The sequence below is a fragment of the Mycothermus thermophilus genome (assembly GCF_041956435.1).
Source record: "Mycothermus thermophilus strain CBS 625.91 unplaced genomic scaffold VTJ04scaffold_5, whole genome shotgun sequence".
NCBI classification, from domain to species: Eukaryota; Fungi; Ascomycota; class Sordariomycetes; order Sordariales; family Chaetomiaceae; genus Mycothermus; species Mycothermus thermophilus.
Genome location: NW_027191431.1, coordinates 2,595,210 through 2,618,569, shown reverse-complemented (window position 1 = coordinate 2,618,569; position 23,360 = coordinate 2,595,210). Strand labels below are relative to the sequence as shown.

The following is a 23,360-nucleotide window of genomic DNA, read 5'->3' as shown; positions in this document are numbered from 1 at the left end:
CACCTCCTGTGTCCTGGGTTCCGGTTATGAGCAGTATTTAAATTCACACACTTGAGTGATGGCAACGAGATAACCGCCGACGTTGTAACGGAGAGACGTCTTCTCTCACTTGTCGTTGTTGAAAACAAGGAGGTTAATCATGCAGTGCATTTCATCTGGTCTGTACGGGAGTGGACGGTGGTGTCCTTGACAGGTGTTATCACCTCCACCCCTTTGATCAAACAAAACGAAACGCAGCCATGATTTGCTTCATTTCATGGCCTTTTGGAGTAATTATCGTTCCCGTGGATTAAGCTCATGATAAGGTACCTCAGCCAGCTTATACAGTAAAGCAAGATGTTCTGACGATCATATGTTGACCTCCGACTCTTCTTTTCAACCCCCCAAACATACTTAGTTTCTCTGTTGAGTTCTTGTCTCTCTCTTTCTACTCCGTACTTATGTCTGTACAACACAGTATGAAGTACTCTGTATCCTTTGTGAGCTATTCCTGAGAAGGAATAAGTAGGTATGTATGCACTCCATACATATGTACATACTTTGTACATACATACATACAACAGGTCAAATGCCCCGTCCGTGCCCCGTGCTTCGCGTCCCACGTGCTTGGGTCGGTGAGGCCGGGTAGCGTACCGCACAGCGGGATGGCACTATTGACTTACACTCCAGAGTACTAATTCTCCCTCGCTCCGTACATGCATACATAACCACATACATATACTGCTTCTACTTATGCGGAGGTATCATCCGTCACTGGAGCATGGATAGGCTGGCTGCGTCCATAGTATAGTATTACGGGACAGACAGACGAGGGAGATAATGCTTTTGGTAAGTCTTACGGAGTACTCCGTACATAATGAAGCTCCGAAGAAGAAGATGGACTGCCTTTCCATTCATCCATCCATCCATTCCCACACAGGAACGGGGACATGTTCACTTCCCAATCCTTGCTCTAATTACTTCTCCCTGCCCAACCTCAGGCCCTGGTTTGTCGCCTTGCGCCTTGCGACTTGCACCACGCTCCTGCGGCTGCGCTTATGAGTGACCGGGGGTGCGGGCGGCGTCTGCGTCATCCATCCACTTGACGCCGCGCAAGTGAAGACACACAAACCCCAGACGCTTTCGCCAGCCCGGGCCAAAGGATAAGAAATCGTTTGAGGGTTGCTTGCGAAGGATTCAGCTAACTAGAGAGGGAGAGCGAGGCACACACAACAGAGCTGGCGAAGACGACCAACACAACGCGAACGCGAAGCGCGAAGCGCGAAGCTTACAGGCTAGCCCGGTCAGGTTCAGGTCTGGTTTGTTCGCAGGGACTTTCACTTCCCAGGTGGTGTAGGGTAGGTAAGTAACTAATGAAGGACCGGGAAGCGCACCCGGACTGAACCTGGGCTTCGGGGACTCCGGGGGTGGAAACAACAAGTTCCAGCCAAAGCTAACTATCAAAGTTCTTACGAGGGGGTCGAGTTAACTAGTTAGCTACTAGAAGGGGGTTTACGGAGTAACTATTTGCACGAGGCCTGGACTCTGGCCCCATCGGTTCCGAACTCTCGGGTCCGGCTGTGGGATTTCATTGCACAGAACCAGCGAGGACTATCTCGATTGAGGTCACCCCCATCGCAACTTGAAGGGGGTACTTGAATAAGAAGAAGGGGTTGTTGTTGGCACGGTAGATAGTGGATGCGTTTGCCCACAAAGTGCCTGCAGATGTGGCTTTTTCCCAACGGTCCAGTGATAAGCCACGAGAACCCCTTCTCTTTGCCTGCCTCGAAGGGCCATGCGCAGGTCCAGGCCGAGCTATCATATTTGTGTTCAGAGCAAGCACTGATTCCTTGCAAATGAGGACATGTGAGATGCGGAAAACTCCATCTTGCGCCTTCGACCATTTTCTTGCGCAGCGGTGTGTTGTGTTCTCTCACTTCAAGAGACACCACACCACGCCCACAGAGATGTATGCATGCATAATGCTTGGGATCTTTCGATCCATCCTCCAGGTCGATATTCATTCCCAACATCAGGTCAAGATACTGTGCCTTGAGCACACGCCTGTGTTAGTTTAACAATGGGGGTTTGGTGGGGGTCATTCCGTCTACCATCGTCAAGTTCCTGTCCTTGAGTTCCTTTGGTTGACATTGTCTGCCCGGGCGGCTATCGTGTCTGACAGCTTGGTTTTTATGAAATTCTTTGAAGGATTGACAGTTGTTAGATCAACCAGTCCCGTCCTTTCACCACGTGCTCTGGGCGTTTCGTAGCACCAAAGCCAAAGACCGAACGGCGTGGGTGGTTGCCACAACGGGTACGAAAGGCAATGGCGACATTCATTAGCACAAGTGGACTCTCTATTGATTCAATAGTCAGGGACGCGACCGTTTCGTCAGAACCGGAACTCCTTCCTCGCCGGTGTCTCGCTGACGCCTCGCCGATGATTCATAGGCCCCAGATAGTTACTCCATAACCACGCGAGGACCAACAAGCCACAAACCGAAACCGAGACCTCTTAACCGCTGGGCTGACGCCTCCGAAGCGGGAGGCTGACGAGCAAACCTGAGCGAGCAAGGCCAACGACAGCCAGCGAACTTCTCGTCTGCGTTGGCTTGCGTGTTGGTTGGTGATGGGCCAGCCTCAACGAACGCCCAGGTCCGATCTCCCCTGTCCCACATCAGCCTCCGGCTTCCCCGCGAAGATCCCGCGATTCTTCGGCATTCGTGGTCGCACGAGGCAGAAGAGGTCGCAGCAGCCGCAGGTCAGGTGACTGGCGGTCGCTGCTGGGGTTGGAGATTGTCACATTGTTTGATTGCTGGGGATTGGGAGCCGAATGCGACCTGTCGATGGCCAGAACAGTCAAGTGAAAAGCGATATGTGTTTTGCGAAGGGGGAAGGAGTGAGAGTATGAGTTGAAAAGCCGAGAAACTGTGTGTATGGAGGAAGCCGGTTGCATGATCGCGTGTGATCAGGGTCGGCATATCTCGCACAACGCACCGTGTGCGAAGCAGAGGTGTGAAACACAGTCTCCGAAGCAGATCCGGCACTCCTTGACCTGGATATGATGTCGGCTGGAAATGGATCCGGTTGGAGAGGAGAGGAGAAACGTTGAAATGAGGCACTGCACGCTCTTTCTCCACACACACACACACACATGCCGCTGCCACGCGCGGGCGTGCGCATGAACACAACAACTGCCGCGAGGCGGCGGCGGAGACGGTTCCGGTTCCCAGGCCGGTCAACAATCAGCCGCCATGAAGGGTCGAGACGAAGAGGATGTTGTCGCGCGGCTGGAGCTCGTAGGCCTCCTCCCCCTCGAGCTCCCAGTCGGCGTCGTTGATGAGGACAAGGATGCCGGGACGGCTGGCGAGATTTTGATTAGCGTTGCAGTTGATGTGACCATGAAACTTGATAACTCACATGTGCTTGTCCAGGACGAAGAGGTCCACGCGCGGATCCTTCATCAAGTTCGTGCACAGATAGTCGATCAGAAAGGCCATGGTGACGGGCTTGCCGGCACTGTCCACGGCGGGCAGGGTGACCTCGTGGCGGCGCTTGTTGTCGAAGAGCATCTCGAGGCCGCCGCTGGGAGTGCGTCAGTCAAAGAGCCGAAGACTGTCATCTGAGTGAGGTTGACGTGGGGTTCTTACGAGAAGTCGACAGTGATGTCGATGGTGTTACTGATGTTGCTGGCGTCTCCCATTTTGGTTTATTTGTAACCTGTCCTTGGCTGTTGTGTTGGACTTTGTAAGTCAGACTCAGGGGTCGAGTACAAGGAAAGAATGTTGGTGAGCAATGACCAAAAGTTGTGCCCCTCTTACGTCCAGTGCCCCTCATGTGTAACGGAGCGTAATTCCACGCCAAGACGGCACAGGATTAATGTGGACGACCCCCAGCCATAATGTAATGTACGGTACCACATGTCATTGCCCCTCCAAAATTTCACCCTTCTGCCCCACTACAAACCTCCAGTCTAAGACTCTGTGCACCTTCACATCAGCTACATCTCGGACTCGAGGAGGCAGACAACAAAATATGACGGAGGCCGTCGTAGAAAGGCGCTACCTCTCGGCCGGAGCCAACAGGTACGCCTGGGCTGCAGACTGGAGCAAAGATGGAATTGTTGCGTTTGGGTCCGACTGCAATGTCTGTCTTTGGGATCCAAGGGTATGTCGTTTCTTGCCCCTTACACTCGATCAAAACTGACTTGTCTTTCAGGACCCCCGAGGTATCTCACAGATAATCAGCGGACACACAGCCCATGTGCGGGCCGTGACCTTCCTGCCTCGACATGACGACGACAAGGCTCTGTATCTGGCCACCGGAGGAGACGACAAGCAACTGCGTCTCTGGTCCATCAATGCCGGCCTCGGGACTGCTTCATGCGTCCAGAGCATCGAGGAGCACGCCGAACCCATCAACTGCATCGCGTCTCTGTCCTACCCAGCATCCAGCAATGCCGCAAGACGAATCCTAGTCACAGGCGCCGCCGATGCCACCGTCAAGGTGTGGACATTCGATGGCAGCCAGCTCACTCTCATCCAGACTATCAAGACCCCAAGGAGGTTCATGCCCCTGGCTGTCGCCCTCTATGGTTTGGAGGATGGCGGTCTTCTCCTTGCCGTGGCTGGCACCACCAACGCCATTCACATCTTCACTGCCAGCCCCGTCGACGCCACCGCGAGCCCCGAGTTCACACCCCAGGCCACATTGCCAGGCCACGAGAACTGGATCCGCTCTCTGGACTTTGTTCGTGAGAAGCCAGAAGGAGACAGCGACATCCTGCTGGCTTCGGCAAGCCAAGACAAGTACATCCGGCTGTGGCGCATTCATCAAGGCACGGCTCTCTCGGCCCTCAATGCTAGCGGGCTTGCCCTCACCACCGACGCCCTGACGCTGAGCAACAAGATCCACAAGATCTCGGCCGGTGCCACCAAGTACTGCATCATGTTTGAGGCCCTGCTGCTAGGTCACGAGGACTGGATCTACACCGCCCGCTGGAACCGAGCTGCCGACGGTCGTCTTCAGCTCCTCTCCGCCTCCGCAGACAACTCCCTGGCAGTATGGGAGTCGGACCCGGGGTCGGGCATCTGGATCACGGTCGCCCGCCTCGGAGAGATCAGCCGCGAGAAGGGCGCCACGACCGCCACGGGCAGCATCGGCGGTTTCTGGACCGGCCTGTGGTCGCCCGAGGGCACCACCGTCATCACGCTTGGCCGCACGGGCAGCTGGCGCCGGTGGGACTACGACGCGGCCGAGGACATGTGGAAGCAGACCTTTGCTGTGACGGGCCACACGCGCTCCGTGACGGGCATATCGTGGTCTCCTGACGGCAGCTATCTTCTTTCCACCAGCTCCGACCAGACCACCCGTCTTCACGCCCCGTGGCTCACCGGACCTTCCGTCGGCTCATCCCCGTCATGGCACGAAATGTCGCGCCCTCAGATCCACGGTTACGACCTCAACTGCATCTCCACGCTCGGCCCGACATCGTTTGTCTCCGGCGCCGACGAGAAGCTGAAGCGCGTCTTTACAGAGCCTCGGGCCGTCGCGCGCCTGCTGAACCGGCTCTCCGGAACGCCGGCCGTAGACGAAGCATCTTCCTCCTCTACCACCCTCGCTGCAGACGCCGCCGACATGCCCGTACTTGGACTCTCCAACAAAGCCATTACCGACGCCGTTCTACCCTCAGAACAAGCTCCAGCTGATCTCTCTATTGATATCAACAACAAAGAAGAAGACGCCGATGCGACCGCGCAAAATGCCCTTCAAAAAATCACCGCCCTCGACAACCTCACCCACCCGCCCCTCGAAGAGTCCCTGTCGCGGCACACCCTCTGGCCCGAGACGGAAAAGCTCTACGGCCACGGCTACGAGCTGTCCTGCCTGGCGGCGACGCGCGACGGCTCCCTCATCGCCAGCGCGTGCAAGGCCAGCAGCCTCAACCACGCCGTCATCCGTGTCTTTGAAACCGCCCGCTGGACCGAGCTGCACCCCCCGCTGCAGGCGCATTCTCTGACCGTGACGAGGCTGCGGTTCGCCCCGCCCGAGGACGGGCTGTTGTTGAGCGTGAGCAGGGATCGGGGGTGGGCGGTTTGGAGGAGGAGGAGGGGTCAGGGGAGGGATGGGAAGAAGGGGGTCAATCCGTTTGAGCTCTGGCAGAGGGATGCTAAGGGACACTCGCGGATGGTGTTGGACTGCGCGTGGGCGCCGCCGGTGGTGGTGGAAAAGAAAGAGGGAGAAACGGCCAGTGAGCAGCAAACGGTTAGGATGTTTGCCACGGCGGGGAGGGATAAGGTGGTCAAGCTCTGGTTGCGGAAGGAGAAGGCGGGAGGAGCAGACGAAGAAGATCAACAAGAGGCGCAGTTTGAACCCGGGCCGGTGTTGACTGAGGAGCACGCCGTCACGGCGGTGGACTTTGCGCCCGAGCCGACGCGGGACGGCGAGCTGCTCTTGGGCGTGGGCACGGAGGCGGGGAGGTTGGCGGTGCTGGGGCTAAGGGTTATTGTTGCTCCGGAGGGAGAGGCAGGAGTCAAGGTCGAGGTGGCGTCGACGTGGAAAGTGCCGGATCCGTTGTGTTTGCCCAAGGCGGTGCTGCAGCTGGCGTGGCGGCCCAGGAGGGGGGATGGGTTGACGGGAGAGAGGGAGTTGGCGATTGCGGGAGAGGATGGGTCGTTGAGGATATATGCGTTTCCGGGGTTGTTGTAATGGGTTGGGTAGATGGATCAGAACAAAATAAATAAAGACTTAGATGTGCTTATTAGAGCGAGGAGTATCCCGCAATGGATACGTAGTCAACCGCATTGATATATATCAGAGTCTTTTTGTCATGTCGTGTATGTACCTGAGCAGTGGTGCGCCGTCTATCATGATACCCTATCTCCAACCATCCCTTATAATAGTTATTCCAACCCAATGCTCTCTTGATCTTGCTCCGGTACCCCCGCCTGAACGCCAACCCGTCTAGTTAGACAATTGGAACCCTCATCTAGGCAGTACTCCCATATCATACACCCCCAACCCAATCCCTCCCGTACATCATTCCAACCCTCTCAGTATGTCTAGTAATGTAGTATTGGGGTATGACCAGCTAAACCCTCACCCTTCCCCCCTCCCCCTCTTCTTCCTGCCTCCCCACCCCCCACCACCGCGGTAAATAAAACCTTGTATTCTCATACACCAAAAACGTGACCCACGTCGCGGGCAGCACGCGGACCACGTGCGGGACCAGGCCGCGGTAGAACCCCCTCGGGCCTTCCTCGCGCCAGAGCCGCGCCACGACTTCCCGCGCGTGCCGGCCGAATTGTGCGTCGGCGTCGTGGTGCTGCAGCCGACTCCGTAAAACTTGGAGCGGGTAGGTGGCGACGCCGGCGACCAGCTTGGAGACGGTGGAGAGGAGGAGGGTGGCTTCGTTGGAGAGTCCGCCCCTTCCTCTTCCTCCTTCTTTCGCTGTACCAGAACCACCACCAGCAGAAGCAGCGCTCTTCCCGTCCCGGGTGATGAAGATCCTCCGCAACGGGTCATACACGGCGAACTGCACGGCGCCGTGACTCACCGCCAGCATGCCGACGCCCAAGCCGCGATAAAACCCGCGCAGACCCTCCTGTTGCCATAGGAGTTTTGCGCCGGAAAGCAGGGACGGATACGCCCCGTGCGCGGCCGCGTCGCTGGCGAGCATGCGGGTTTTGAGCACCCAGATGGGGTTGGTCAGGAGCTGGGTGGCGGCGCCGGCGAGGAGGGAGGAGAGGAAGAAATCGCTTGGCGTGAGCACTTTGTTATTAGAATTATTATCCCCATGGCTGGTTTTGATATTTTTGGCTGTGCCGGTAGTGGTTGGGGAAGTTATGTTGCCGCCGCCGCGGACGAGAATGATGGCGCGCTCGAAGCGGGATTTGAAAAAGAAAAAGGACGCCCAGCTGGTGGCGTTGCCCAGCAAGTTGGGGGTGAGGCCGCGGTAGAGGGAGGCGAGGGGCCGGTCGGATTGGAGGAGGGCGCGGAGGAGGGAGAGGGCGGTTGGGGAAGACGTTGAAGAACGCAGGAGCGGGGAGGTGTGAGAGGTGCGGTAGACTGTTGTTCCGAGTATAGTCAATTAGAGATGTAATGGGCTTAGAGGAGGAGGAAGAGGGGCGGACATACCATGCATGCGCGTCTTGACGATATCCAAAGGATGGACAATCAGGGTGGCTATGGTCCCCGCCGAGAGGCCGGCGACGGTCTCGACGAGGGCGGGGGAGAGGCCCGCATGGTTGGGTTGGGTCATAGAAGAAATTTTGGGAAGAGTATCGTCGTTACATGTCTGGGGTGCGAGGGCGGGCTGGGTTGGTGGTGTTGGTAGTTGTTGTTGTGGTTGCGGATTGGGGTGGTGCAGGGACATGACGCAATGGAGGTTGTAAGTGGGAAAAAAATAGAGAGAGGGACGGATGCGCGGCGCGGCAAGGATCGGATGAACAAAAAGCATGCGCCGATGCGCCGGGGGGCCGGAATGCCGAAGCCCCGCGGTGGCATGTAGGTCCAACGTGATATTCTACAGTAAGGAGCATAGTTAGAAAAAAATCAAAAAAGCATTGGCGTCATGTTGCTCGTTATATGCAGAGTTTTGTTGGCTCAGAAATTCAATAATCTAATGTACAGCGTGTGGTCATGGTCGTCGTCCCTTCGGCCTGTCCTTATGTCCCCGTCTATGAGCACCGACGCCTCTCCAACTCGCCTGGGTATGACATTCCCGGCTCTCCCAATCCATGGCGCGCTAATAGTCCATCCTGGTATTGTATTACAAGTCGCGAAGGTCCTCTCTTGTCGTTACTCATCCCTTAACCGAGAGGGGAGAGGACGCTGTGCAGGTGTTAGAAGCACGACAAGAGAAAAAAAAAATGCTCTGATGTGGCGAGACGTACCGGATGATGGATGGCCGCGGGTTGCTGCGAGTGTAGCCTGCAGGACAAGGACAGTTAGTTTCAGTCCGTCTGTTTGTCGATTGCTTGGTCGCATGTATGCGATATCGATGTTCGTCTCGAGATTTATCGGCAGTATCATGGAGAGAGCATACCGAGATAGAGGATCAGAGGCAGGTAGCCACTGCATATCTTGTGGTTAGACTTGTCGCATTACGAAATGGATGGGTCTCCGATCCCAGGGTCAAACATACTAGTGAAGAGCGACGCGCCCGATCTCAATGATGCGACCGATGCGCTCCTGTGTGCCGGGTCAATCATTGTTCTCGTTCTTTGTGTTGGCCGGAGGCGGACGCACCCTGGACTCCTCCGAGAGAGCAAACATGTTGGCTGTGTTTTGATATGAAGGTATTCGAGGTGGGTATGTGTCCGAGAGGTGTCGTCAAACCGGTGCTGGAGTTGAGTTGGAGGCGGCGGGATGATGAAAGTCTATCAGTTGAAAGTGAGTGAAAGTGGATGCGGCAGAATTGGAGTTTGCATTTTTGGGCGGTCGTCCCTCCGAATCTTGGCAACCGGCGCCCCACATTTCCGGCCAGCAGACCCCTGTCGCGGCCAAGGCTGAGGTTCCATCCAAGGAAAACCGAAGCTCCACTGTCGCGACCTCCAACTTTCTTGCATCTCGAATCCTCTAGCTACAACACGCGACGGACGGCCATCACCACCACTACCGCCGCCGCATCACATCTCCGCAACCATGGCGTCAAGACACTGGTAAGTAATTCTTGTTTAAATTGACACCATCGTTCAAAAATACTGACCATGTCCCCAGGGAACAAAACAAAGATGCCACCGTCTACGTCGGCAACATCGACGAGCGCTTCACCCAGGAGCTGCTCTCGGAGCTCATGACCCAGGTCGGCCCCGTCCGCCAGGTCCACATGCCCCAGGATCGCGTCTCCCAGACACACCAGGGCTACGGCTTCGTCGAGTTCGACACCCCCGCCTCGGCCGAGTACGCCTCCAAGGTCCTCAACGGCATCCGCATCTGGGGCAAGCCCATCCGCGTCAACAAGGCCAGCGCCGACAAGCAAAAGACGGTCGACATTGGCGCCGAGCTCTTCATCAACAACCTCGACCCCCAGGTCGACGAAAAGATCCTTTACGACACCTTCAGCCAGTTCGGCACCATCCTGCGCCAGCCCAACGTCGTCCGCGACGACAAGAACATCTCCAAGGGCTATGGCTTCGTCAGCTTCGACTCCTTCGAGGCCAGCGACGCCGCCATCGCCACCATGAACGGCCAGTACCTGCTCAGCAAGGCTATCACCGTCGAGTATGCCTACAAGAAGGACGGCAAGGGCGAGCGCCACGGCGACGAGGCCGAGCGCAAGCTGGCCGCCGAGGGCAAGAAGCACAACATCCTCCCCGAAAAACAGGCCCTGCCTCCCGCCTTCCACATGACCGCCCCGATCGGCAGCGCCGCTGCTCCCGCTCTCCCTCCTACCGGTCCAGCCGCTGCTGCTGCCGCCCCTGTTCCCGCCGCTCCCGTGCCGCCCGTCCCAACCGCCGCCGTCCCTCCGACCGTGCCTCCCGTCGCCCCTCTCGCCGCAACCGGCATGCCCCCAGCCGCCGCACCACCATACGGCGCCGTACCTCCCGTGCCCACCGGTCCCATGGCAGGACGCGGCGGTCCACCAATGCCTCCCTACGGCGGCGCACCACCGAGACCGCCAGCTCCCAGCGCCGGCTTGCCACCCGCCCCCTCAGGCCTCCCGGCCCGGCCACCACCGAGCCATGCCGGCTACGGTGGTCCGGTCGGCGGGTACCCGCAGCATCCGCCAGCAGGGTTCCCTGCTGCGCCGGGCGCCCCGCCAATGTACCCAGGTATGCCGCCGCCTCCGGCAGGGTTTGGCGGGCCGGTGCCTCCGCCGGGCGGGGCCGCTCCGCCGATGGCGCCGCCGCCGGGGTTTGCGGCGCCGGGGTATGGAGTGCCGCCTCCTCCGCCGGGGTTTGGGAGGCGGTAGAGGGGGGAGGTGGGAGAGTGTTGGTTGTTTGGTGAGGAGGGGAAACGGGCGGGATGAGCTGCCGATGGTCATGGGAGCCTTGGAACGGAGTATTCGGCTCCTAAGATGCCCCAACGCTGGCTGGCTGGCTAGCTGGTTGGCTGAGAACGTCTTGACTCTCGTCTCCTCTCGCTGATTTCGGGATAATACGGGTCAAATGGCCCCGAGAATCTTCAGTTTCGAACACGAAACCGAGAAGTAGATGGATACGATCCCTTCTCTCCCGACTCCAGACAACCGAATTTGCTTCACAACACCATACACACACCCGCCGTCATAATGGACGCTCGAAGGAGAGAGACAATATCCCCAACTCATCCACAGCCGGCAAACCTCACGAAGACTACCCGAGCTATGATACCTCGGTACCTGCCTGACCCAGGGGATGACTGGTATCGTCCAACAACAAATACCAACCAAGCCATGGGGCTGTGTGCCGAGTCAATCTAGAAGGAGCTTGCAGACAAGCAGGCTTTGAGAAGAAGCGTGTGGGCGGTCGGGGATGTGCCGTGTAGAATAAAGGGATAGTACTCGCTCGCATAGATGGAAGGGAAACGACCGGCCTGGGTACACTAATGAAATGAAACGGCGGAGGGTGGTGGGATAATGTTGTACTGTACTGTACTGTATGTTCCCTATGTACATGTCACAGCTTGAAGAATACAGGTGCTAGAGGTTTACGGGTGGTGTAGTTCGGAATCTTGATCATTCTTGTGCTTTGCCGAGGTATCCAAGGCCTTTTCACCATGCATATTACTCCAAATTATCTCCTGGCTAGGATGTAGTCTTGACTGCTTTTAAAGTTCTGAGTTATGTATGTATGTACATTCCTACCTTAGGTATACTACCTACCTCCCTGACTGAGTCAAGCTGAGATATTTCTCACCTGACCACAACCCAGTCCCAGCAGCCAACTCCGCAGTATTACTACCGCAATATTCACTTTTGGACTTTGGACAAATTCTCTCTGACTAGAAACAAGCATCAACGACCAAACTCCTTGACTGACAAGTTACCTACCTGCTCTCAGTCAGGTTCCTCTCACATTCCCTAGCTCTGGCAAACAAACAAACCACGTCATGTTCTTGTCCCTTTCTCTCCCTACTAACACAATCTTCAACTAACGTCGTCCAAGCTACGCACGCACAAGCCGTTCTCCATCTTCCTACCTCAGGTATCTATGCCTTCCCACATTTCCCAGCTACCTAGGTATCTACGCCACAACATTCCCCGCCTCAACCCTCGTAGCATATTAAGCCAACATCAGATTCTTCAAGGGACTGACTTTCTACCTACCTGAGTTAACGGATTAACGGCCAGTCAGGTCAGGTTAGGTGCTACGGTTGAATGGCAATGCGGCTAGGTATGGAAATGGAAGTGGCAAGTGACAGGATTTGGTTGGTGGTATCGATTGCAACACTTGAAGGATATTAAATCTCAAAACGAGAAACGGAGGAGGATAGAAGAGGAAACAAATAAAAGGCATCAATTGATAAACAAACCAACAAGCATCCCCCTCCGTTTCTGTTCTCCCCCGCTCTCTCCAACGAAGCCTATCCATAAATAGGTAGTCGAATTGAGTTGAGTTGTAATAATAATAGGACCAACCAAGGAACCTCGATCGATCGATCGACCTCTCTCGTCAACCTCCAGAACACTGCGCCATTCCAAACACACACAACAAGAACAAGAAAAACCTGCATACTGCTGTGTAATATTACCAATCTGCAAGCAGAATCCTTCAGCGCGACCAGACTCGACTTGACTAGCCAGCCCAGGTCATGTGTGTCTGTAATGGTATGCACATACATACATCACCATCCATTTCGCTATAATCCCTACCTCCTTGACCTGACCCGCGCTACGCCGCATTCCAGCATCCCAGCAGCATTCTTCCCTCCCTCCACCCGTCCACCAAACCTCGCCGACGCCCGTAAGACTTTCCAACTTCGATCCCTGACCTGGACAAGGAGCTGGGCCTGGAACTCCTAGTACCTGCCCCGTATATAGTCATTTCCAAGTACCTACCTCTTGGCGAATGTGGTGATGTCGTGAGGAACCACCTACATTTCAACCACCTTACTAATATTAATAATGGCAAATGCCGAGTTCAGACTTCCATTCAACCAACGCTCCCTGTAGCACTGATACATGGTGCCTCCTCCGGTTCCCAGCGGGACCACCCAGTGTTATACCAGGTAATACAAGGTCATAGCTTCGACTGGGATTGTGAAGTTAGATACTTTTACTCCGTAATACGCATATATGTATATACCTACCTACCTAGGTAGGTAGGTTTCCAGCACCATGCGGCTAGCAGAAATCCATGGATACTCCGTAGGTACGGTTGAGAAGAAGAGGTGAATATAGCCTTCTTATATTCCTCATCAACAAAACCAACCCACCCCACCGAGAACCTTGAACCTTGAACCTCCAAACTCCCCGACATCCCCTCCCCGAGGTAAGCAAACCCCAACCAAACCAATAGACAGACAGACAGACAGACAGACAGACAGACATAACCAAAACCCAACCTTTTCTTCCCCCTGGACCCCCCCCCCCCTCCTCTCTCTCCACGCCACCCCTTTTCCCCCATCCATCCCCTAACGCCAAAAATATAATACCTAGGATAACCCAAGACAGCTTCATCATCAAAGATTCCGCCAAACATCCCTATACCTGGCCCATGTATGGAATCCTGTGGACAGCCAAATAACAAAACAATTGACACCAATCAGCCGCTGCCTTGTGCATGCATTGTACAGTCATAGACTCATAGAGAGAGAGAGAGAGAGAGAGAGGGCAAGGCACAAAAAGAGAAAAGATAGGTAACTTACCCATAGACTGAAACCCTTCCTCTCCACCCTTAATAGCATCTACCAGCATCCGCGTCACGCCGTACTCGGCCAAAAGGCATATACAGCTGTCCAAAAGGCGAATCATGACCGCGTCCCGCTTGTTGGCCGCCGTTGGGGCGTCGTCTGGTCAGACACAGTTAGTCAGTCAGCCCGTCAGTTAATAGCTCTCTCGAGAAGCTACCCCCTCCTCGCCACCACCTAAGTACTCCCGGTCCATACAGGCCCGTGACAGAATCTCACTCACCACTAACGCAAATACACGTCACCCCCCCGACATCCTCCCCAATCATCCCCGCCCACGGCAGATCCTCCGCGGCGGGGCTGCCCGTGTTCTTGCAATACGTCAGCGCCGCGGCGATGATGGTATTATTATCCCTCCCGTCCAGCCCCAGCACGATATCCCGAATATTCATGGACCCCGCGAGCTTGGCGTACTGGTCATACCAGCCCATGTGTCCCTTCCGGCGGGACTCGCGGTCGACAAAATCCAGCACCGCGTCAAACTCGTGAAAGTCGCACGGCCGGAAAGTGACGAGGTTGTCCGTGGCCGGCGGGATGACGGGCCAGTCTTTGAACTGCAGGATCCAGTCGGTGATTTCCTGTCCGGTCCCCGGCGCCGCCGACGGGGAAGGGTAGATGGACCACCCCCGCTTGCGGAACCACTCCTCCACCTCCACCTCGCCCGGCGGCGCATCATCATCCATCGGCAGGCCGTACAACAGCCGCGGGAAGGCGCTGCCGAGCTGAAGTCGGCAGACGCCGCGCGTGCGCGACAGCTGGCGCAGCGCGTGGTCGTGCAGGCTCGAGCCGATCCCCCGCCGCCGGTACGACGGGTGGACGAGCAGCGCCGCGAGGGAGCCGAGCAGGCGCTCGCCATCGCGGTCGGCGTAGGTCGTATAGGTGGCGCAGAAGCCGATGATCATGCTACCCGGGGTGCCCGGGTCTCCCCGGACGACGTAGTTCATGGCGTAGCCGTCGCGACGCAGCACGGATTGCAGCTGGTAGCGGCTGAGGTGGAATTTTTTGGGCAGGCACTGCCTCCAGAGGTCGAGGATGGCGTCGACGTCGCGGTCCGGGTGCCACGGTTCGATGCGCCACGTCTTGGGGGGAGGGATAAGGAGATTTTGGACGCTCGGATCTGGTGGCCTGGCTTTGGCGAAGAGGATATCGGCCACGGCTTCCATGGTGGCCGGCGCGAAGCCGGGAGCTTCGATGACGGTCGAGAACGACTTGTCGAGGGAGCCCACGTCTTTCATTTTGCAGCAACACACCACGACGTGCGGTTTTTGCTCGCAGAGAGATTTGGTGATCTCGGCCAGGCCCACCTGCGAAGGCTGGCCATGGCAAGGAGGGCCGGATATTACAAAGATGACAAGGGCGGCGAGGCGTATGTGCACAACATGCGTCTCGGTGATGCCATTCCGCGGAATGTATGGGACATGGCGCACCCGAGGATGGTACTTGGCCAGCGCCCTGCCCAAGGGCTCGAACGGATCGCTGGTAATTCCAAGTGAATCACGGTTCAGCGGGCTGACCTCGGGGATTATCCCGGGTGTCAACAGCAAGATGGCGTCTTCCTCTTTGAGATGGTTGGAGAGGGGAATGAGAGGTTGCGTGTCATGGATCAAGGTAACAGCAGGAGGAAGGACGTTGATAGTCGCCATGCCGGGCACATGGATGGCGGCACCAGGCCAAGCGGCCATGCTTATTAGGTGCCGTCGTCCTCCAGGGCAGGGACACGGAGGCAGTAATGAGCGTTATAAGATGATGGGTGATCCTAGACACCGAAGTTAACATTGAGGCTGTCAGAATCCACGAACAATATGTTTACTCACCCTGGGACACCGCGCCACGACTGCTGGCCACGAAGACATCACCATCCGAGGCGGACAATTACCCAATGCTGCCGTCTGCCACGCGGCTCCGGTCAACAGCACACTCTCTCGCTCCGTGGCGAACAAAAGCTCTTGGAGCTTTGCGAGGCAAACTTCAACCTGAGTATCAGACAGCTCAATTGACGACAGCCAATACAAAGAGCGATTCACAAAGCCGGCGGCTCAGGTATGAACGGTTCTAGAGGCCCCGGCTCAGCTGTGATTAAATCACAACGCAGAGAATTATTTCCCACGGGTACCGAGACCTTCCGAAGGATTCAGTCGCCTGGATAAGCAGTCCGGACTTGTGGGGCCAATCGGATCCGGGCCAACACGCCGCAAGGCCGGCGTCCGTCTTTGCCAGGAAGCGATCCAACAAGCACAAGAATTCGCAGGGTGATGGTGGCTGAGAGGGGAAAACAATGGTGCGTGGTGTTTGGTTACTCGTCAGGAAGCTTGTGGCTGGCTGGTGTCTCTTACATTACTTGGCCTGGGGGTTGGTGGTGGTGAGAGACTGGTTGGAGGGGATGGGTGTATGTACAGAACCATGTCTGTAAATATTATATATTCTGCGTGCTTGCGCTGGCTGGCATATGTATAAATAACGAGCTCCCAAAAACCAACTCTCTCCGGCGCCCCGTCCGTCAGCCGTGCCTAGAAAAAATTATGACCGTCGGAGAGACAGGAGGAATAGCATCCATGAAAGGTCGGGCCGGCAGGCAGGCAGCTAAAGATGCACCTGACAGACAGGGCTTCTCGCCAATGTTGCCGCGCTTGCGGTTAGACGGGGTCGTGAGGTGAGTGGGAATGAGTACGCAAGTGAGAGTCCCTTTGGCACTGCATAAGCAGTGCACCGTGAGCCGTTGGCGCCATTGGCCGGTTGGGGCCGGGCTATAGATGTGGTGTGCGCCTGAAGGCAGGCTGGGGTGGGACGGAAGAGGAGGAGCGCGCGGGTAAGAGTGCTGAGAAACGCTCAGATGCGGCATGCGGGATACGTCGTTGGGCTGCATGAGACCCAGACCCTCCCACGCCACGGGAGGCCTGCCATGGGCCGTGGCCACGCTGCTGCAAGTCGACAGGGAGCAAGAAGGAGGTTTCTGGAACGGCAAAAGCCGACACAGAAGGGAAGAGCCTCCACTGGAAGCTGCCTGACCTGACCTGGAGCTGGGTGGGTGCTGACTGCATGGTAAGTTACCGCAGTGGCCCCCTCAGATCCAAACGTCTATAAGCGGCCATGTCTGTGAGACACCGTCGAGGTCAGCTCGTCCTATGTCGTCGCCACTCGATGGGTCAGAAAAGTTCCCAGCATATGTACAACAAGCGCACAACGCAAGTCAAGACGTCGAAGGCCCGATACCTGACCGACATTTGACACAGTGCAGGCGAATGAGGGGTAATTGGCGTACAGTCAGTGATGACAAGACTGAGCGGCCGCAGATGATTGAGGTTACACAGAGGCGACAAAGTGAGAGGTTCGTGGCACCGGGGAACTGCCGAGTAAGTCACAAGCGATGGGGGCCGCAACCAACAGCTTGCTGTAAGCATGTACGGAGTATGTACATACGTATGTACATAGAGTAGCGCCTTGGGCACTGACAGAGGGATCGAGCTTGTGCGACAGGGCTGAGGACACTCAGAGCATGCATGCTGCATCGACTGCACAAACGAGGGCTGGGATCTGGTTTCGGTCTCGCGTTGGCGGAAGGAAACGGGCCGGGACTAGGCAGAGCCGAAGATAGAGGAGTCAAAAACAGATGGAAACGGGAAACGCGGTGTAACGTGTTGGGTGTTGGCGAGTTGTGGGGGTTCAAGAGAGATGAATGGACAAGATCTGATAACTCTCGTATGTACGTGAGCTTTGAGGAATGGAAGATGGGCAGATGAGAAGCTGGAAGTGGAGCTTGGCAAGTCGAAATACGAACCAAAGTCAAACAACTGCAGAGAACCTAGTTCAAGATAGAAGTTGAGTTTGGCAAGAGGAGCTGCCCGGAACTGGAGCTGGAGCTGTGGTGTCACTTCCCAATGGAAGATCCCGTGATTGAATCCAACGGCGGAAAGAGCAGCAGGCCAGGCACCAAGATGCTACAGATCCTTTACTTGAAAAAATTGCCTGCCGCGCTTGCCTTCCAAGTTTCTCTCGATAAGGTAGGGGAAATCCAGAGTGTGTTGTGAACCTGAAGCAAGTCAATTCTTCTTGCTGCCAGCCCATCTCCTCCCCCACTTCTCCCGTCACTTCTGAACCCCAGGCTTACAGGACAGTTGGGCTACCATCTTCCGCATTCTGTCGCACCAGCAATATGTTTTCGTCAGATAAAGTGGCCTTATTAATACCGTCCAGCTATTAATTCTCAATTGCCAACACATGCTCCATGCCTCCATGCGACAACCTACTTTTACTAGGCCACCCGAAGTGGGAGTGAGAGTGGGAACGCTGTGCGTAAAATACATTACCGTACGTTACCGTACCAACCGCCGGGGCACCATCGTCATCTCGTGCGCCGACGCGTCGCACTCATACCTTAACTCACTATACTCAGCCAGGTTGTAGAAACGTTGTGCGACGCGACCGCAACCCATATATGCGCCTGTCAGCATTACAAACACCAATTGTGTGTAGAACCGAGCATACACTAGGGAATGCTTCTGTCAGCAATACTCGAACCGCACTTGGTTCTACCTTGTTGATTGATTGACGGTCCAATGTCATCGCCAAACCCAGAAGACGACCATGACGGCCATGACCATGATGATAATGATCATGACGTCGACATGGACATAGACACCGGCGAACCAGACGCCGACCACACCCTTGACCTCCCCGATGACCTCGCCCCGCTGATCCGGGATCTCGAGGAGGGTAAGTCCCGTCTTTGAGTGAGAGCCAAAACATGGCGTCATGATGAAAACTAAAACGGTCGGCCAGCATCCCGTCTCCCCGCAAAGCGCCGCACGGCCGACATCAGACCCACCGTCACGGGCGTCGCCCAGTTCATGTACCACCGCGGGGTGCTCCCCGACGACCTGGTCCGCCTGGCCGATCTGCTCACTCTCCGCAGCCACCTCGCTCAAGCCAGCCTTGCCGAGCTTGTCCGCAACTTGTACCCGGCTGGCCGAGTCGCCGATCATGTAGTCCTACGCTTTGTCGGCGCCCTGGGTCACGGCCAGCTCAAGCCCTCCTTGCCTCTTCAGGCCCTCTACCTCCGCTGGCTCATTATGGTTTATCCCGTCTTGGAGAATCCGGCCGTGCTAGCCAATGCGTATTCGGTCTTGTTCAACTTGTTGGATACCGCAGCTATCAGGTGAGTCAGGTGAACCACTTTTACATAACAAGTGCTCACATAAGCATTCCGTAGACCTCAACTGTGCCATCTGCTCGCCCTCATAACGAGACGGAAGCACGTGCGGCCTTTCCGCATACAAGCTCTGTAAGTACTGCATCTTTAACTATCTGCCTTCAGCGTCGATAGTCCCGTCGCCCGCTGACACTGGCTCTAAAGCCTCAACCTCGCTCGACAGACCGGCGGCGACCCCAATCTAACGGGCCTGCTCCGTGTCTTCAAGAACTACTACCCCGAGATCATTGTGGGTGATATCACCAAGGGTCGAGCAGCTTCATTCAAGGTATGTTAGTTTTTTTCCTCTCACGTCTGGCAGCCGGCTAACCCATCCCAGCATCCGGATCCTGCCTGGGCTCAACGGCTTGAGGAGATCCAAAGGCAGCATGCTCAACGCCCGGACGGCACGGCCGTTAGAAACGGCTTTTCTGTCAACAATGGCATTTTCCAGCGCCTCAGGGGCGTGAAGACGGTCGTTCCAGGCGTGCGCACAATGCATGCGCAAGAGGTATTCATCAAACATCAATGTTGTCTGACTCTCAGTGGTGGCTAACCGGCGCAGAACTCGGTCACTCTGGAAGAAATCGACAGCGCCGACTCGTTCGTCAAGAACCTGGCCAAGATCGAACTGCCCGCTCAGCTCGTTGCTGTGCTTGCCGACCCGCTGCTTCAGAAGCTCCTGCTTCTCCGGCCGGATGCCGAAGCTTCGTCGCGCATCAGCAACTGGTTGATGGGATGTCTGGGTGATGTTGCCTCCGGGGATGCGGATGCTGACATCTTTCTTGACATGGTCGAGGTGATCCATGAATATGCGCTTGCGACCAAGGTGCGTTGACCACGAGATTGGTCCATCCATTGCTGCTAAATCTAACCACATCCCAGACGTTGCCACCAATACTTGTCACCTTCTTTGAGCAGTTTTTGACGGTGTGGGACGGCTCCTCCAAACGGGACAAGGTCCTCGAGACGTTGAGCTTCGTTCCGTTGATGGAGTTTCAGGGTGCGTACGCTTCTTTCCGTCTGTCCAGTCCCGGTTATTCGCTGACAAGCAATAGAATTGCAGAAGGTCATCCGGGCGCTGGAACGCTCGATGCTCGACAACACCCCTCTCTCGCAGCTTGCCCTGCTCCGCTTCTACACCAGCCTCCTCGAACGGTGGCACGTCGTCATCCAAGCCGCCCCGACGCTCGACTCGCTCCCCGTCGAGACAGTGACGCGCGTCATCGAGTATATCCACCCGCTCGCGCTGACCGTGACGCAGACCTCGCCGACGGTCGGCGCATACCTCGGCGTGCTCGACTTCTACGAAACCAGCTCAAAGATCTGCTCAGACCCGAAACTCCTTCCAGTCCTCGACATCTCCATCCCCCCACCCCTCCTCGTCTACCTCGCCTTCTTCAGCCCCTCGCTCGTCGTCATGTCCCGCCTCTGCGGCATCCTCGCCACGTACAAACGCGCCTGGGAGGCCGTCATGTCCCCCGCCGTGCCGCGCCAGCTCTCGCCCCGCGAGCGCGAGCAAATCAACGTCTTCAACGGCTTCCTGATGGACCTGTGCAACTGTCTGTGGCGCGGCCGGGCGTTTGCCACGACCGACACCAACGCCAAGGGCTGCTTGCTGCCCGAGCCGACGCGCACCGCGCTCGAGGCGTACGTGGCGGCCCGCGACCCGGACGAGTTGTCGCTGGCTACGGCGTTTGATCTGTCGCATTCGCCGATGCTGTGTCTGAGGTCGATTTCGTACCTGCGCGAGCTCGAGGACGCGGCTGCCGAAGAGGGCGGCGCGGCGGCGATCCGCGCCAGGCATGCGGGGCCCGTGACGCAGACGTCGCTGAGCAGGTTGGCGAACCGGGGCGGGTTGAAGCTGTCGTGGCAGGACTATCGGGCGGGAGTGTTGGCGCATTTGGAAGCTAAGGGCTTCCCGGGGATTCAGGAGTTGATGTATAATACCATGAAGAACTTGATGAGGGCAAGGCAGGGGTAGATGGGATGTCCCGTTGGCCTAGGTACTAATAAAGAATACATTCAATACTTTTTGACAGCGCCTTTTTTTGTCCCGTATATCCGATGTGAACACCTTCCCCGGGCGGGTATCATCACTGCTTTTCTTTTTCCACAATATCATCCGTCCACTCCTGAAGCCCCGTTTCCGCCTCCACCTCTTCTACTTCTTCCTTTCCTCCCTTGGGCTCATATCCATACCCTCCCAACCCGCCGACAGCATACGTCAACCCCTCGGGACCCCTCTTGACCTGACTCCGCGGTCCTCTCTCCTTCAAATCATCCCTCAACCACCTCAACACCAGCTCTCCCAACCGACTGTTCCCCGTGGCGCCCAACCCGTCATCCCCCTTGACCTGCCTCTCCTCCTCAGCCTTTTTCAAAATCTCCTCGGCCGGCCCCCACTCTTTGACCCTGCCCAGGTGCATATGCACCAAATGCGTCGGCCACCCGGCCAGGCTGTCGAGGATATGCGTCGCGTACACGACGGTGCATTCCCGGGTTTCCGTCTCCTTGCGCAGAAAACCCAAAAATTGCGCCCGGCTCCACACGTCCAAATCCACCGTCACCTCGTCCAGCAACAACACCCTCCACGGCCGGATCAGGCCCATGGCGAGCTGCACCCGCCGCCGCTCGCCGTCGGAAACGGCGTGCATGCGCCACCGCTCGGCGTCGATGTCCAGCACCTCGATCAGCTCGTCCCGACGCTCGGGGTAGGCGTCCCCGCCCACGCTCTTGAGCAGTTCCTTGACGGAAACGTCCCGCCGGACGATGTCGCTTAATACCCACTCCAACCCGAGGTAGGCCACCCCGTGCTGCCCCGCCAAAGCGTCGTGGAACGGGTCCAACCCGGCCACCAGCACCGACCCCCGCGGCGCCAGGCGCTTGCCCGCCAGCAGGCGGAGGAGGGTGGTTTTGCCGGCGCCGTTGGCGCCGACGAGAAGCGTGCGCGAGCGCGAGGGGAGGGATAAGGTGATCCCGGACACGCCGGGGGTGTGGTCCGGGAAGGAGTAGGTGAGGTTGTTGGTTTGGATGGTGGGTGGGGGGAGGGATTGTTCGTCGGCCATTTTTAATTTCTTGAGTGGGTAGTAGGTAGATGGGTTTTGGAGGGGAGAGGGTATCTAGGTAAGGTAGGTCGGGTAGGCTGGTAAGTAGGGGTTTTGGTGTTTTGTTGCTTATATCCTTAGGTCGAATATTCAGGTATTTTCGTCGTGCTTGTTTGTCGTTCCTGACCCTGAGTAGGTAGTTGGATGAATCGAATGTCAATGCCAATGTCCAATCCCTCTTCGGAGAGAGCGGAATTTTGCCGAGAATCCAATTGACTTGAGAGTCGAAGCAATTGGAAAGATAGAAGCAGGACAATTGAGGCGAAGGGGTGTGTGCAGTGGACTGACTGCTTTTTGGCTTGATGTTGTTGGAGAGGGGTGGGTGATGAGGTTGCATCGACGGTGGAGGGGAGGGATATCCACAACATTGCGTCACCACCCGGCCCGACCTCTCATCAAGCATCGCATTGTGCTTGGAGGCGGGGTAGCTATTTCCTTGAGCACTGGAACTTGCAACAAACCTGGAGCTCCAAGCTTCTCGCCTGGGTTTGTATGTATGTGCAGTACATACTATGTTGTAACAAGAAATATCACGAGGGGAGAAGACACAGCCTCTTATTCGACCCACGAATAGAACTTGAGAATAATAATAGAACTTGAGAATTGCATCATGCTATTACTTCCTAGAACTGAAGAATCATAATGCTATTACTTCCCTAAGGTAGCTTACAACCACAACAAAGTTTCAGTCAGTCCTGTAAATTCTCATCGTACATACAGCTCTCATTCTCACACTGATATGACCACACACTCATACAGAACACCTAGGTAGGTGCTTCAGATTCACCTCATCAAACATTACTTCAGATACAACAACAAGAACAACAAAACACACTCCCACAACACAAACGCCCAAACTATATGCAACCCATCCGCCGCCGCCGCCGCCGCCACCCTCATCTCCCCATGCGTCATGTAAGGTAGAATATTCCATACACCAGCGCCAAAGCCAAGGTTGTGATGCGAAACAACTTCTGTCATCGCAAAAGAAGAGAAGGAAAGAAAAAAAAATCGGGTAAACAGGACCAGCCAGATATATCCACACACACTTGAACCTGGAACAACAACAAGTGGTATAAAATAAACCCATCCCATCCCATCCCATCCTATCATCCATCATCATCAAACCATAGCCCATCCGTCCATCATCCATTCATACTCATGGATCCATATAACCCTTTCCCCCCCCTATCCATCCTGCGCACAAACAAACAAACAAGGTAGGTCCTCGTAGAGTGGTCCGTCCGGGGGAACCA

General features: G+C 56.2%; 10 protein-coding genes across 10 annotated transcripts; 3 read left to right on the top strand and 7 right to left on the bottom strand.

The window, feature by feature from the left end:
- Positions 1 to 2,494: 2,494 nt before the first annotated feature.
- On the bottom strand, positions 2,495 to 2,935 carry VTJ04DRAFT_8017 (uncharacterized protein; the record flags this gene model as incomplete). Its single annotated transcript, XM_069366408.1, has 2 exons — positions 2,495 to 2,646; positions 2,713 to 2,935. The coding sequence occupies 2 exons, from the start codon at positions 2,933 to 2,935 to the stop codon at positions 2,495 to 2,497; spliced, it is 375 nt and encodes a 124-aa protein (XP_069217345.1).
- Positions 2,936 to 3,224: 289 nt separating this feature from the next.
- VTJ04DRAFT_8016 (uncharacterized protein) lies at positions 3,225 to 3,682 on the bottom strand (the record flags this gene model as incomplete). The annotated part of the gene is made up of 3 exons (XM_069366407.1): positions 3,225 to 3,342; positions 3,400 to 3,564; positions 3,630 to 3,682. 3 exons carry the CDS (start codon positions 3,680 to 3,682, stop codon positions 3,225 to 3,227), a joined length of 336 nt encoding a protein of 111 aa, XP_069217344.1.
- Positions 3,683 to 4,014: 332 nt separating this feature from the next.
- VTJ04DRAFT_8015 (uncharacterized protein) lies at positions 4,015 to 6,687 on the top strand (the record flags this gene model as incomplete). The annotated part of the gene is made up of 2 exons (XM_069366406.1): positions 4,015 to 4,146; positions 4,198 to 6,687. The coding sequence occupies 2 exons, from the start codon at positions 4,015 to 4,017 to the stop codon at positions 6,685 to 6,687; spliced, it is 2,622 nt and encodes an 873-aa protein (XP_069217343.1).
- Positions 6,688 to 7,069: 382 nt separating this feature from the next.
- On the bottom strand, positions 7,070 to 8,353 carry VTJ04DRAFT_8014 (uncharacterized protein; the record flags this gene model as incomplete). The annotated part of the gene is made up of 2 exons (XM_069366405.1): positions 7,070 to 8,046; positions 8,116 to 8,353. The coding sequence occupies 2 exons, from the start codon at positions 8,351 to 8,353 to the stop codon at positions 7,070 to 7,072; spliced, it is 1,215 nt and encodes a 404-aa protein (XP_069217342.1).
- A 436-nt stretch (positions 8,354 to 8,789) lies between these two features.
- Positions 8,790 to 9,255, bottom strand: VTJ04DRAFT_8013 (uncharacterized protein; the record flags this gene model as incomplete). The annotated part of the gene is made up of 5 exons (XM_069366404.1): positions 8,790 to 8,811; positions 8,874 to 8,910; positions 9,026 to 9,054; positions 9,125 to 9,171; positions 9,229 to 9,255. 5 exons carry the CDS (start codon positions 9,253 to 9,255, stop codon positions 8,790 to 8,792), a joined length of 162 nt encoding a protein of 53 aa, XP_069217341.1.
- Positions 9,256 to 9,624: 369 nt separating this feature from the next.
- On the top strand, positions 9,625 to 10,894 carry VTJ04DRAFT_8012 (uncharacterized protein; the record flags this gene model as incomplete). Its single annotated transcript, XM_069366403.1, has 2 exons — positions 9,625 to 9,641; positions 9,700 to 10,894. The coding sequence occupies 2 exons, from the start codon at positions 9,625 to 9,627 to the stop codon at positions 10,892 to 10,894; spliced, it is 1,212 nt and encodes a 403-aa protein (XP_069217340.1).
- Positions 10,895 to 11,086: 192 nt separating this feature from the next.
- VTJ04DRAFT_8011 (uncharacterized protein) lies at positions 11,087 to 11,578 on the bottom strand (the record flags this gene model as incomplete). The annotated part of the gene is made up of 2 exons (XM_069366402.1): positions 11,087 to 11,362; positions 11,465 to 11,578. The coding sequence occupies 2 exons, from the start codon at positions 11,576 to 11,578 to the stop codon at positions 11,087 to 11,089; spliced, it is 390 nt and encodes a 129-aa protein (XP_069217339.1).
- A 2,006-nt stretch (positions 11,579 to 13,584) lies between these two features.
- VTJ04DRAFT_8010 (uncharacterized protein) lies at positions 13,585 to 15,455 on the bottom strand (the record flags this gene model as incomplete). Its single annotated transcript, XM_069366401.1, has 3 exons — positions 13,585 to 13,631; positions 13,771 to 13,914; positions 14,036 to 15,455. 3 exons carry the CDS (start codon positions 15,453 to 15,455, stop codon positions 13,585 to 13,587), a joined length of 1,611 nt encoding a protein of 536 aa, XP_069217338.1.
- A 2,910-nt stretch (positions 15,456 to 18,365) lies between these two features.
- Positions 18,366 to 20,981, top strand: VTJ04DRAFT_8009 (uncharacterized protein; the record flags this gene model as incomplete). Its single annotated transcript, XM_069366399.1, has 8 exons — positions 18,366 to 18,522; positions 18,589 to 18,964; positions 19,019 to 19,090; positions 19,163 to 19,286; positions 19,338 to 19,508; positions 19,563 to 19,826; positions 19,883 to 20,000; positions 20,056 to 20,981. 8 exons carry the CDS (start codon positions 18,366 to 18,368, stop codon positions 20,979 to 20,981), a joined length of 2,208 nt encoding a protein of 735 aa, XP_069217337.1.
- A 112-nt stretch (positions 20,982 to 21,093) lies between these two features.
- On the bottom strand, positions 21,094 to 22,065 carry VTJ04DRAFT_8008 (uncharacterized protein; the record flags this gene model as incomplete). Its single annotated transcript, XM_069366398.1, has 1 exon — positions 21,094 to 22,065. The coding sequence occupies one exon, from the start codon at positions 22,063 to 22,065 to the stop codon at positions 21,094 to 21,096; it is 972 nt and encodes a 323-aa protein (XP_069217336.1).
- Between the last annotated feature and the right edge of the window lie 1,295 nt (positions 22,066 to 23,360).